Consider the following 14,990-nt stretch of genomic DNA (forward strand, 5'->3'; position numbering starts at 1 on the left):
TAAAGAAAGATTTTAGAATCACAAACATTAACTGCAGACTGCACTTTGAGGAGAAGCCTGGATCTTTTCATGTAAAAATGTTTAATTTAGTGTCAAACTTAAGTCTCAGTATATGGGTATACTACTACTACTATTACTACTACTACTACTATTACTACTAATAATAATAATAATAATAATATAATTATAATAATATTCTACTATTCTACTGCGGCACCCACGGTGTGGGACGGAGAGATTTCGCAGGTCTTTCCTCCCCACTGCTGTCAGACTCCACAACAAAGACTTTAACTGAACAAACACACACATCCACACATGTGCAATAAGACTAAGTGCAATAATCTTTTCTGGCATCGTTGTATTTTTACTCAGTTGTATATAGCATTCGTATTCTATTTTTATCTTATTGTATATTTTTATTCTATTTTATTTTACTGTATATAGTATATTATTTTATTCTATTCTGTACAGCTGTGTACTGTATTTATTCTTATTGTATTCTAATTTTTGCGTCATAACTTTTGCACTGTCCACTCCTGCTGTGACAAAACAAATTTCCCACGTGTGGGACTAATAAAGGTTATCTTATCTTATCTTATCTTATCTTATCTTATCTTACCTCTTTGAAAGTTTAAACATCATTCTTGTGTTTGTTACACTTTGTCATATTCATATTTGAACTGCAGAAAACCAAAGGGAATTTATTGGAAACACTTGTTACTCTGACTCTTTTGTATACAGGATGTAATGTGTCTACTTCAAATCTTCATTTTCCTGGATACCAGCGTTTGAAAAAAATAAATAGGGAGCCATCTACTGGGCAAAGTATGTAGTGTTCAGTGCCTTGACAGAATGAACAAATGAATTCCTAAAACTAAACAAATTTGGTGCACAGCACATGCATGAAAATAATTCACATGATATCGGCGTGCTTGTTGTCAGATGTGACATTAACTCTTCCTTGACCCGTTACAGAAAGAAGAGGTGCTTTTTAAAAATATAATTATGTAAAAGAAAAAAGTAACAAAATAAAAGTACTGTGTAAGTAAAGGCTGTGCATGAAACATTTTACACAAAAAAAGACTAGTTTTTTTTTTTTTACACTTAGTGTTGAAGATAAAAGTGGTCACTATGATATCTAAGCTATTTCATAATACTGTATATTAGATAACAATTATAAATAATTAATGATTGCATTACTGAGTATTTGTTGCAAATACACAAGCTTTATTTGTAATGGCACTTTCCACTGATTGGAAGTTTACTCTAAGAAATCTTGTCATTAAACCACTGTCACTGAAACGACCTTACAGGTGTCATGAATCATAACTGTGATGACACATGTAGGAATTGCTACACAGAGAAAACAGTGTCCCGGGGTCACTTGTCAGTTTCAGCGTGAGCTTGAGATGACAGATATCAGCATCGATCAATTTCCAAACACACGTCAGAAATTCATCACAACTCAGAGAAATGGACATCCAGTGTTAATCCTTTTCCTTCCTTTACTTTGGCCCTTTTTTTTTCTCATCTCAGTCATCTTGTCATTTTCGGTCAGCCTGCCCATCTGTCTCTCTATGTGTCTCACTCTCCTTTTAATGGATCGTGCATTAGCCCTGGAGTGGTTTCCACTTTTATTTTGGCCAGCAACCATGTCAGTGAGACTCAACTGTGTCTGCCAATGGATGCATCAGGCGACGGGAGTAAAACATGTCAGTCTCCATGGTGACAGGCCTTATGGTCTGCATGCTGATATCTGCTCACGTTTGGTGTAGTGACAGAGCACAGAAATCTGACACTTACATTTAATCTCAATTAAGTTATATTCTGTATTTTGTTGGTTTTATTGTGTCACTTTGCTTCCAGTTTATCCATTTGCTTTCTGCTTCCACTTGGGCTTGTTTTGTTTGCTGTTAGTTTTCAGGATTCATTTCGGTGTCTCTTTCCTTCCATTAATTTAGGTATATCATAAATCTCACCTATGTTTGACTGTATCCACCACCACCTGTGTCTTGTTTTGCAATCTCTCTCTCTCACACACACACACACACACACACACACACCGCAGTGATTTTGTTATATGTATACCTGTTCAAATGCCTGTTATGCCAAATATCTAACGCATTTAGACATGTAGATTTGGACAAAAACTGCTGAAGTTCAAACTGAGAAAGGTGATATAAATAAATGGTAAATGGCCTGTATTTGTATACCACTTTTCTAGTCCCTAAGGACCCCAAAGCGCTTTACACATCCAGTCATCCACTCATTCACACGCACATTCACACACTGGTGATGGCAAGCTACATTGTAGCCACAGCCACCCTGGGGCGCACTGACAGAGGCGAGGCTGCCGGACACTGGCGCCACCGGGCCCTCTGACCACCACCAGTAGGCAACGTGTGAAGTGTCTTGCCCAAGGACACAACAACCGAGACTGTCCAAGCCGGGGCTCGAACCGGCAACCTTCTGATTACTCGTGAGCCACGATCTAAGTAACTTTGAATGTGGCATTTTGATGCCAGACAGACTGGTCTGAGTATTTCAGAAACTGCTGATATACTGGGATTTTCATGCACAGTCATCTCTGGGGTTTACAAACGAAAAAATATCGAGCAAGCGGCAGCTCTCTGGGTGAAAATGGTTTGTTGTTGAGGTCAGAGGTCAGAAGGAATGGACATATTGCTTTGATCTGAAAGGAAAGCAACAGTTTCTTGAGTAACCACTTCTTGCAACCAAGGTATGCAGAAGAGTATCTCTAAACACATCAAACCTTGAAGCAACAGCTGGCGACTACACCAATGATACAGTTAAAGTGAGGATACAGTTTGCACCTCTGACAATAGAAAATTGCAAAAAACATTGCCTGGTCCCATGAGTCTCAGTTTCTGCTACAACATTTAGATGGTAGAGTCATAATTTAGGTAGAGCAACACGAACGCATCATCGATCCTGCCTTGTATCAACAGTAAAGGCTGGTAGAGGTGATGTTGTGATGGTGTGGGGGATATTTTCTTGGCAGACTTTGAATCTCTTATCAACTGAGCAAACCATTTTGACCAGCTTGGAAAGAAAGCTGGACTTTGAGTTTTATGAAGTTTTTCGTGAAACTCAAAGAAATCCAGTTGCTTTCGATTCCAAGCTCCTCGGAGTACCATGACCTGAATGACTGAGAACCTACACAGACATATCTACTTGAGTAATGTTGCTGACCCTGTCCATCTCTTTATGACCCCAGTGCACCCATTTTATGATGGCTGCTTCCAGCACAATGATGATTTGTGTCAAAAATATTTCACTGTACTTAAATGGCGTACACAGTCACAAGATCCCAGTCCAATAGAGGACCTTTGGGAAATGGTGTAATGGGACAACACATTTGCTGCAACTTTGTGATGCTATAATGGCAATATGGACCAACAAAGCAAAAAGGGCGTCCAACCCCCCTTTCTATAAACATGACTATGTGTAAAAGATGTGAGTGAATGCAAATCTCATTGCATATACTACTGTGGTTGACACATGAAGCCTGAATTCATACATTCATACACTAAGGGGATCCAGTTTTTTGGTTTCACTGGCATGCATTGGGTCTATTTTTATGTACCTTGGACGTTTTACTCACCTAGAATGATTTAAAATGTATTGAAAAGTGAGAGAATCAGTTGCAATGTACTAAGGTAATTCTGATACACAGAAAACAGACTTACAAATGTGCTAATCTATAATGTGTAAAAAGCTTGCCTTGAAATGCATGCCGATCATCACTTTAAGACATGAAAGGTCAGCTGGTTTTGAAAATGTCGATAAATTCAAAGCGTCTTCAAGTGCACCTGCTAAAACTATCAAAAACTGTGATTAAACTGGCCCTCATGGGGAGGAGAAAAGACCAAGGATTAGCTCTGCTGTAGAGGATAGTTTCATTAGAGTTATGGATAAGTTCATTAGAGTTCCTGGCCTCAGACATTGGCAATCGATTGTACCTCAGATTAGAGCTCGAAGCATTTAAGTGGCAGACATCTTGAGTTTTTGTGAGACACAAAAGGAAATAGTCTGCATCTGTGTTTCCATTATTTACCACAGTTGGGAAGGTATAATGAAGCGGGAGCTTTCGCACCTTTCTGCGACACGTAAATGCAAAATATGAACTTGGGACCGGTGTGGTTAAACAATGAACCAACAATGAACCAAATACATCACACACACACACACATTTAATATAGACACTATGATAGTTCCAGATATGTCTGGTAGGAGGTTTACTGTAAGCAAGCAACTTTATTTTATAACACTAGCCAACACATTGTGTTTTAGTACAGCCTCACTACATTTTCTACCACCAAGAACTACAAGGGGTATTGTAGGCTGTGTTAATACTGCATGTGTCTGTTCTCTGCCAACTTTCCTCATAAAAATGAAAGTGGTGCTAAAACATAATAACAGTAATAAGCTTAATATGTCAAAGAGATTTGACTCAGGGCACAGGTGGGCAGGCCCGCATTAATCTTGTTCAAAGGGCAACTCCCTCATAAATCCTCATCTCTTTCGAATGATGTTTTCTGTGAGACCAATGGCAGGCAGAGACGGATATTTCTCTTTCTATCTGTCCTCCTGTGTCATAGAACAGTGGGTGAGAGAGGCAGAGACCCAGCTATCCACTCAATAGCAATGTTAAATCAAAAGAAAAGGGCTTCTGCCTTTTGGGTGACTGGTGATGCCGAGCTCCCATCATGGAGTAGCAGTAATGAAGCATTTTCACTGAGGCTGTGGCAGCATCAGGGGGTGGTGGAGCCCCCAGGATTGCATTAAGACTCTCTGTTCCCTGTCACACTTGGAACACTATTTACCATCCCAAGTGACTGGAGGTGGAAAAGGAAAGCTTAATGCAGAAGTGGATTATTATTTTTTTCTACTTCTGTGTCTTAACAAACAGCAGGAACACTAAATGACTCAGTGAGAGAGCTTTCAATTATGACTATGACTTGATGTTAAATTACCAAAAGGAATTTTATTGACGGTGCACATCATCAGTTATCTACAATGTGTCAATTTTTGCAGGGTTGTTAACACTATTCCATTAAGAGCGATTCTGCTTACAGGGCTTATCATCTTGTTTAATCAAGCTGCACTGTGCGCTCCTCATCAGAGGATATTAGCTGGATTGATAACCATCTGTAATGAACAGCATCATTAGAGTGCATGTTTGTGGGGTGTTTGTGTGTGAGAAACAAGTGGCAACCTTCAGAACTGAAAAAATGAAGCCAAGTACTAAAAACTGCAGTTCCTCAAAAAGCCACTTAACGATGGGTCCAAAGGCAAATCCCACAGTTTCCATGTTTAAGACCAAATTTTACAACAGAAATAGTTTAAAACTTGGCGATTTGTTGATTGGTTGTTTTTTAGTTTTGGTTCTCATTTTGATTTTAATATTTTTGTTGTCCCAGTTTTTTCTTTTGTTTCATTTGTATGATTTGTTATCTAAATGTTTTTGCTTTCATCTCCCTGCTTTATCTTGGTAAATACCTATCTTAATGTGCCTCTTGTGCTTTTACTTTATTTTCCTCTGATTGTTTTCACTTGCTCTTAATTGTTTCCTGCTGTGCTCTGCCCTCACCTGTGTCCTGTTCTGTAATTAGTGTTTCCATAGTTGTCATGTGGCTGTGTGAGGCAGACAGGTTTAGGGCCCAAAATGCACGACTCTCAAGCAGGACTAAGCCCAAAGACAGCTTTATTGCAGAATTTAAAGATTTACATAACTAAGCTAGTAAGGCACTAGGAATCTAAACTGGGGAAATACGACACAGGCACACAAGGGATGAGGGAGATCACTACTGTCCTCTACTGCCAGAAAGAGGCTCAGACAATATACACAAGAGGGAATCAGGGCAGAGAGGAAACACCTTGGGAACACAGATGGACATAATCTAACTGACGAGACAAGGGAACCAAAACTGAACATGATGCACACAGAACAAGTGACTATCAGATTAAAACAGAAAGTACATGAAACACACTGTAACACTGACTAAACACACAGAGAGAGGGAGACACCAGGTAGACATACAAAGACATGGGGGAAAATAAACATGGAGACATGACTGACTTCACAGGGGGACACATATAACTAACACAGGAAACTAGACACAAGAGGATGAGGAACACAGACAAGGAATGATAACAGAAACCTGAAGGCTAGATATCAAACTAAGACCTGGGGATACAAACAGCAGAGTGAATACAAAAAACTGGAACATAATAGCTTCATAAACCCAAAGTCAGTCATTAGTCCTACTCAAAACATTTACCTTATTCTGTCAATGTGTTACTACTCTGGGCTTTTTTGTTGCTATGCCTTACACTTGACTTTTCTGTCTGAAACTTGACAAGGACCAATAAGGAAATATCTGTCTGCACAAGCCCATAGCCCATTCAGTCTGTGTGTTACCAATCAAATTTGAAATGATATTTTACTTTGGGCAATATTTACATTTTCTTTCTCAAAATAACAAAAAGAAGTTAAATAAATAAATGTTGACAATAAAGAATTAAATTCAATGGGAAGAACGTAAATTATTGACTGAAAAACTGTAGGCTGAACCTTAAGACACTGCATATTTTAAATAGCAAAGGTTTTTCTGACTAGATGTCATCAAAACAAACATGCTCAACTAAATTGTAACATTTTAAGATGTGTAGTTTATTGAATATTCACTTTGTTGGTTTATAATAATCCATTCCATTTATAATTCTTAGAGCTTTAGTGTGTAGCATATACAGTGGAGTAGTGTTGGTGTTGCATAAGTTGAACCATACTTCCACAGAGTAGATCACATATGGAACCGAGCTTGCTATTTGGAAGCTATGAAATATATGAAACATGAAATCACACAAGGCCAGTACATTAGATCTCTGTAACATCTCAAAACGATGACGGCTATCATTCATTTACTTGCATAGTCATTGGATAGGGCATAAAATATTATCCTAAATATCCTATTCAAGACATAAATCATTCTCATGCTAGAGTCAATTACAGATGATGCAAAAACAGCATAACTCATGTCATGCTCTGATACTTGCACCATATTAGTGTCTCTTTTCATCAGAGCTAAACAAATACAGTGTGATATGGAGCGAAAGCAGGCTGGTGATCTGATAGAAAGAGGCACTTTTTTTTCCTGTTTTGAAAGTGACTGCAAGTTGAAACGTGTGAGCAAAATCCCAGTATCGATTCCAGTAACAACCTAATCTCCATTCAGAAAACCCATTAACATGAACCTCTGGCAAACCAATGCATCTCCATTAGGCTCCTTCTATTGTGGTGTGCCGCAACAAATTCATTCATTTGAACTCCCTACTGCACAGCCAAGCCCATGACTCAAGACATGGTGCTGACAATATAACTGTAACCAACACACACTTTTTTTTTCAACTTGGGGAGTAAAACATCATTATGTTTCCAAATGATTAAGCCTGTGGTCAGGTGATGGAGTGGAACAGAAATACTATTGTATGCTATATCATAAAATAATACCCTGAAAATAAATCAAATCTAATCAAAACAAAATACGTAATGCACAAACAGTTTTCTTGCCAAACATGAGCAACAGTGGAAAGTATTAGGACACATGATGCTAACCAACTAACAAGCATGGTCTACTTACTATTTGAGAATGTAAATGAATGAATGTTTCGAGCCTTAGGGCTCCCGTGTTTTTCAGGATTCTTCGGTGTATGAGCTACAGTTATGCATGTATGAGAACACTGGGGGCAGTGAGTGGAGTATTCAGGTTTGTAGTGCTAAATGTTGCTCACAGGACTACATAAGCCCTGAAGGAAAAACAAGATTCAGTCAGTCAGTGGCACTGCCAACTTTTTTACAATGAAGTAAAGCGAGTGGCAGCATATACCAGTGCAAATGGCCTGTATTTGTATAGCACTTTTCTAGTCCCTAAGGACCCCAAAGCGCTTTACATATCCAGTCATCCACACACACATTCACACACTGGTTATGGCAAGCTACATTGTAGCCACAGCAACCCTGGGGCACACTGACAGAGGCGAGGCTGCCGGCTGGCGCCACCGGGCCCTCTGACCACCACCAGTAGGCAACGGGTGAAGTGTCTTGCCCAAGGACACAATGACCGAGACTGTCCAAGCCGGGGCTCGAACCGGCAACCTTCCGATTACAAGGCGAACTCCCAACTCTTGAGCTACGATCGCCCAAGTGCAGACCTGGAATAAATCAAAACAGTGGATCAATAAAATAATTAAAGCGTTTTGGGGTTTTTTGTTGTTTTTTTACACAGTATATAAATACAGGGTGGGCCATTTATATGGATACACTGTAATAACATGGGAATGGTTGGTGATATTAAAGTCCTGTTTGTGGCACATTAGTATATGTGAGGGGGCAAACTCCTCAAGATGGGTGGTGACCATGGTGGCCATTTAGAAGTCGGCCATCTTGGATACAACTTTTGTTTTTTCAATAGGAAGAGGGCCATGTGACACATCAAACTTATTGGTAATGTCACAAGAAAAACAATGGTGTCCTTGGTTTCAACGTAACTTTCCCATGTTATTACGGTGTATCCATATAAATGGCCCACCCTGTAGACTATAATTATTTAGTTGTTCTGGCACAATCTCACCTAGATGAATATGAATATGGTCAGACCTTAATCTGGTTGCATAGGATCCTTATAACTGTCATGCAATTGTGCATCTTCTTAAAACACAGATGTATTTGATTGCCTGTAACAAACCTGATCTCCTTCAAACGCCCACATACATACAAACACTAGCAAGCTCTGCCAGGTATCTTGCCTTGCCTCTGCTCTTGGAGTTGCAATGCTTTCTCACACATAACAATTTGCTGTTATGAGGTTTTTATAAGACCACAGATGATAACGTTTCCTTTTTGTTGAGACAGGTAAAATGTTCTGATACAATGTATCATTTTAAAATGAAGGAAAATTTCCAAATTTGCAGATGTTTTTACATTTCTCTAACTATGCATTAAATGTGATTTATGGAAATGCCCAGTAACTTTTATTTAAGAAGAAAAAAAGTACTATAGTGGCAGAAAGCTGCAGACATTGTCTTTGTTTATATTTGGTATTTAATTACTATTACAGTGTACTGTGTGTCCCCATGTGTCTCTAAAGTGACAGTTTGATAAGATGTGTCTAAGCAGCTTGGCACACATTAGCATATCCAGCAACTCATCACCAACCTTTCACTCTCAACTGGATGCGATTCAAGCTGAAGCGTTACATCCTGTGAGACTCTGGGCCAACAGTGGAGGAGTGAGACAGCCTCTCCCCACATACTACTTCACAACATTTTTTTTTCCAGCTAGGTTGAAATAAACATTTATTATTCACAGGCAAAGTCAGTATGAGTCACCGTATGAGAGCTGAAGTCTCAACTAATGTGCATTTCACAAAGCCATCACCTAAAAGTGTAATGATTACCCCACATTAGCATAAATTATCCCAGGCAAGGTCAATAGTTATTTATTTTCTTTGATGGAGTTAAGAATAGAGGACGCCGGCTGCTGTGAAAAGTCTTCTGAGGCATGTTTGTGATTTGTGATTTGGGGCTTTATAAATAAAACTGGCCTTACTTCCCTCTAGGAGTCAGCGGCTGTTGTGAGACCCTAGGGATTTTTTTTCCCCCAACTGAGTCGTTTGATCGGATTTGGAGGATAGAAGGCGCAACGCTGCGGAAGCAATGTGAAGGTTGTTCGAAGATCATGTGCATTCAGTTTTGCTTCCATCTGTATCTCATCTGCTGGTGGGGGATCAGAAATGCTCAAGGCAAATCTGAAAGGAGCTGATCCACATATTACCAAGTCTGGCTGGCATTTCAACTGGGAAAGGACTTACTCAGTTCTTAGGATGAGGTAAAGATCACTGCATTTAAATGAAATTATGAATGTGATCCCTCAGTGCTTTTGACATCAGGATGGCTGTTTGTTTGTTTAATCTCAAACCTCTGCAAATAAATTATTCTGGGATTAAAAAATGTTCTAAAAAACACCTTTCGGTTCTAAAGTTTTATATATCAAACATAATTGTAGAAGTTCTTGCTTCTACTTTAAAATAAGGAAAATACAACCTCAACTTATTACACAATGTTATTAAGTATTTAACAAAAACTGAACCAACAACCTTATTGCTTCCTTATGAGACGAGGATACGTATCAGCTAAATCCATCAGCCATCATGCTACAGGACTTTGGTAAAAAGCAAAGGAGCAGATCTACAACAGAATGGCTGAGAAAGAAAAGAATCAAAGCGTTGGAATGGCCCAGTCAACAACCAGCCGTTAACCTGACTGAAGTGAAGCAACGTTACAAAGAAGAGTGGGCCACAATTCCTCCACATCAAATAGAGACACTGATAAAATCAGAAAACAATTACTTCAAGTTATTGCTGCTAAAGGTGATTCTACAAGCTGGGTCATGGGATGTGCTTACTTTTCCCCTCACGCTGCTGCGTTTAGGCTTAGTTTGCTAATGTTTCACTCATCTGAGGTTAAATTTTACTAATTTCAGAAGGGTGAGATGACCAGATGTTTTTATTTTTTATCTTATTCCTGATACATAAAACCTTTAAACTAAAAAGGTACTTTTTCCACATGACTGTACATTAGTTAAGTCACTTAACTATTAATCGAGCTAAAGTGACTCTTCTCTATAAAAAAAAACAAACAAAAAAATCACATTGTTTTAGTTTTGTCTATTTGTTTGATGACTATTCATGATAGCAACCATGTCTGTACATCTCAAAATACATCTAGGTCAAAGGTTTCTCATCTATCTGTTGTTGCATTGATTTGCTGAAAATACACTGATATCTCTGTTACTTATTTAGCAGGATACAGATGCACTTTCTACACCCATTCATGTTTTTTAAAGTGCTTGCTTTTTGCAGCCTTCCTGTTTGTTCAGCAAAACAAGTATGAGATCAGAGAGTCAGAGTAGCTAAGTGCTGCAGAGAACAAAATCTAGGTAATTTTTAAACAAGTGGTGCTTGTGTCAAAATGACAGATGGCGTGATTTGAGCTTAGAATCAATCTCACCTGATGGCTAAGCAGCAAACAGCACTGATGTCTGCCAGAGAACTGGCTTCACTGAGAACAAAACCAGGTGATTCAGCTGAAGATGAAACTGAAACAAATTCTTGTTTCTGCAATCGGCGTACAAAGCCACATATTTTGCATTTTAATCCATCTTTGTGACATTTCAGTAAATATAAGTGTGTGCTTCTTAAGTCAATACAGAAAGCCAATTTTGCATTAGTACATAAATTTTAATAGTAGCATATGTCTTTACAAAAGGAGCATTGTGTATGTGGTTTACAACATTTCTAAATATTTCTACATCAACACTTTATTAAAAATAACAGGCTTGAAAAGTCCTCTTATAGTAATTGAGTGTCTAAATTTTACTTTACATAGTACAATACATACAGTAAGCCAGTTTTTTCTTTCTAGTGTATGAACATTTGAACAGTTATGGTGTTTACAAGACTGGATTATATACTGGTAATGTCTAAATCCCAGGAAAACATGACTTACTTGTCTGAGCAAAGAGCTATCAACCCTCTAAGGCCTTGATTATACTTTCAACGTGGGTCCACTTGGGTCCAAATGATGTCAAATTTTTCAGCAGACAGTGAGGTTGAGGATTCATGTGGCTATTCACATGCCTGCCATGTTTTGTGACCCACACAGACTAATTTGGAGACTTTACATTACAATACACCAACTACGCACGCGCCCCAGGCGGCAAACTTCAGATAAGTATAACAAGAATGACTATTCGGCTGTACTGTCTCCAGCTGTCTGTGTTCATATCCACAAAGGAGTATAATCAAGGCTTATGGAAAACAGTCAGTTTATCATACTAAAAAAATAGAACAGTTGACAGATAAAACAACTTGCCGACTTTAGTAGGCCCATATTTGTATAATTTTCCATTGCAGCTTGTAAGGGACATTTAACCAAAGCACAAACATCAATTAGCAGATCAAAGCCTACTAGCTACATTTTCAGTGTAAGTGCAGTGCATCGTATGGTATGTTTCATGTGAAAACCAATTTGTATCTTTGGGTCTTAAGGTAAAGTTACTGTAACCCCTTTAGGACAAGAACTACTTGCCACTGAAAAGCTGGCACTACCATCCACACTAACACAGAACAAATGACCTCCAGTAGTGAAAATTTTAAAGGACAACTATATATGAGATTTCATACATAGCTGAACATATTTATAACAAGGTTTACCACAGTTCTGCTTAGTGTTACATCATTTCGGGATACATACATTTACTGTTTTTACAGTACAACTGTAATATCAGAAACTTCCACCTTCTGCTGCTGGGTGATGAAATACATCGCTTACAGGTGAAAAAGCAACTATGGAAAAGGTTGAGCAGGGGAAAAAAGCTGTGTGTGTTTAATTTGATTTGTGCTTCTAATTACATTTTGTTCACATCTATCTAGTCCTATCGAAGCAGACTATGACAATATGATTAGATTTTGTAATAGCCACTTTTACTGAAGGAATTTGACATTAAGGGCATGACGACAACAAGTCATTACTCCTAACTCACTATTATGAGAATCTGGTCAGCGCACTAACCAGATGCCTTTCTCACACATAAAGGATAATATGAGATGGTCAAGTTCAGATGCATTCTCACAAATGGAAATACCCAGTTTATTTTGGGTAAGGAGAGTTATCAGGATAGAGCATGCAAAAAGCAGATAAATCATGCCCACTCACTCGCTGTGAATTCACAGGTCAGTTAGCTCCTCTATTCTCAGAGGTGCTATACATCAAGCTCTTGTGAGAGTGTACTGGGGAACTGGCTGGTTTTGATCTGACTCTGCTGGACATCTGCACATGCACTTCCATGGGGTGATGTCTATAAAAATTACTTTTGTGTAATTGACATGCCACTGCTGTAACAGTCAATTTAAGTGTCTTTAATGAATGCAGTTTCCTGTTCTTTCACCTTAGAAAGACACCAAATACACTAATGATCATTATAACCATATGTTCCGTTTCATCAGCATATAGGAGAATCTCAGTGCTGCTTATCTTGCAGATATTTTAACACTTTCTAAATATTTTAACAAGCACCATCTCTGTTCAGTGGCATAATTAAGCTGCTTTGTCCTAAATTGCTTAGCAACTATCTGGTGGTTGTTTCAAATGGCCCAGTTCAACCTGAATCTTAAGCCCCATTTAATTTCCATCCTCCCTCCTACATAATAAGTGAGTGTCGTATGAGCAGAAACACGAAAACAAACTTAAGCTAAAAAAAATCCTTTTGATTAATGGTTGAGAGCAAAGATTTCTTTCTGTTTTTAACTAAAGAGTTGCTGTGCACATAACCTTATTCTCAAGTTCTCAAGCTGTAGCATTCAAAAGTGCTTGTTGCTGATAAATGCTGCCAAATTTCAGTCTTTCCCCTCAACGAAGAAGTATAGCAGTGTATATGTCACTGTCAAGTATCGCTACTTTTACACCCTCAGGTCTGTCCCTCCCCTTCCCTGCCAAAAAGTGTGAGGGATAAAAAGAAAGACAGCGAGAGACACAGAGAGCGAGAGATTGTCTACAAAGCCTCCTTCGGGGGTCCGGAGACTGAGAAAAAGCAGGATGTGTGAGTGTGCGGGTTGTCTTTGTCAGCATGTGTTCATCAGAAAGTGCAGGCATAGACAACGCCCACCACCACAATGTTTCCAATAGTGGCGATGATGGCAATCCAGAGCCAGATGGCATCGCTGGACATGGACTGCGGCTCATCCTGCTGGCCTTGTACCGAGGCGGCTGAGGCAGCGGCATGGACGCTGGCCGAGGAGTTAAAGAGCGAGTGCTCGCCGCTGTAGTCATCATTGGGCGAGGAGTCCATGAAGGCTCCTGTCATTACAGGGATCTAGGAAGGGAGAAGGGAAAGTGAGGAGAGAGTACAAAATAAGTTTTGCACTCAAGGGAGATGCAGAGAAAATTATTTTCACATTACAAGATTGTAGGTATATTCTTACATTTCATGCAGAAAAGAAGTCTGAAATCTAAATCTAAACTCCCAAATTAAAATTGAATAAAAAAGGTCACAAATTCATAAACCATTTAAAAATAAGTTTTTCAGACGGATTTTGGTTGTTTATTTGACAACATAAACAATCATCTTTTTTGCTTTTAGGAATAAACTGTTGCTTTTAGTATATCAAGGTATGGACGAAACCTTTTGTGAAAATGTAAATATAAATTGTAATAAAACTAAAAATGTTGATGTAAAGGTGCAATTACTGGCTTTGAATAATAAAGTTATTTTGCCTGTGTTTCTACTGTAAAACACAATATTTTGGTATAAATTCACCAATAGGAATCAGTGTGAAAATTACTTGATTTCATAACAATCATTATTTTTATTGTTAACCTTCCTGAAAATCTGTCATTAAAAATTCACCAACACACTAACCTCACAACTTTCGACATGTCTTAGAAGGTCAAGAAAATTAGCCAATCAGAATTGACCATGAATTATCCCTGTCTCCCTTTAGCAGTTGCACAAAATCTGTCTGAAAAATGATGGTAGACAAATGTCCCATTAGGGCCTCCTCTTCCAAAGAGTTCGTATTAACTGCACTGACATTATCGCTTCAGACCTTTTTCAGAAAGTTAAAAATTTATTTAATTTATTACCGAGCTCCCAGCATTGCCTGTAGTCTCTCATCTAATTCAACTGAATATTAATGTTTTTAAGTGACTTTGTCTTTGATGAAAGAATATAATCTGACATAGACAAAACATAAATCCCCACTTTGAGTGCAGCACATCAAACCTCCAAGACAAATATGCCCTTTCCCTCCAAACCCAGCATGCCAGATTGTAAGGTAATTGGTTAAGTTTCCTAAACAGGCATGGAGTGTCCTTTTAGTTTCAGATACTGCTGGATAAGTTTTTAAAAC

At 38.5% G+C, this 14,990-nt stretch overlaps 1 protein-coding gene across 1 annotated transcript in view; it reads right to left on the reverse strand.

Moving 5' to 3' along the window:
- Positions 1-11,300: 11,300 nt before the first annotated feature.
- The window catches only part of LOC146552365 (uncharacterized protein C14orf132-like), a 29,970-nt gene continuing 26,280 nt past the window's right edge, over positions 11,301-14,990 (reverse strand). The window contains exon 2 of the mRNA XM_085257830.1: positions 11,301-13,954. Coding sequence (XP_085113956.1) covers positions 13,718-13,954 — 237 coding nt within the window. The 3' untranslated portion in view covers positions 11,301-13,717. The remainder of the gene's footprint in view (positions 13,955-14,990) is intronic.

This window comes from Mchenga conophoros, linkage group LG19, assembly GCF_057382185.1.
Source record: "Mchenga conophoros isolate Kocher_MC1m ecotype Shallow Benthic linkage group LG19, M_conophoros_male_GT1.1, whole genome shotgun sequence".
Lineage (NCBI taxonomy): Eukaryota > Metazoa > Chordata > Actinopteri > Cichliformes > Cichlidae > Mchenga > Mchenga conophoros.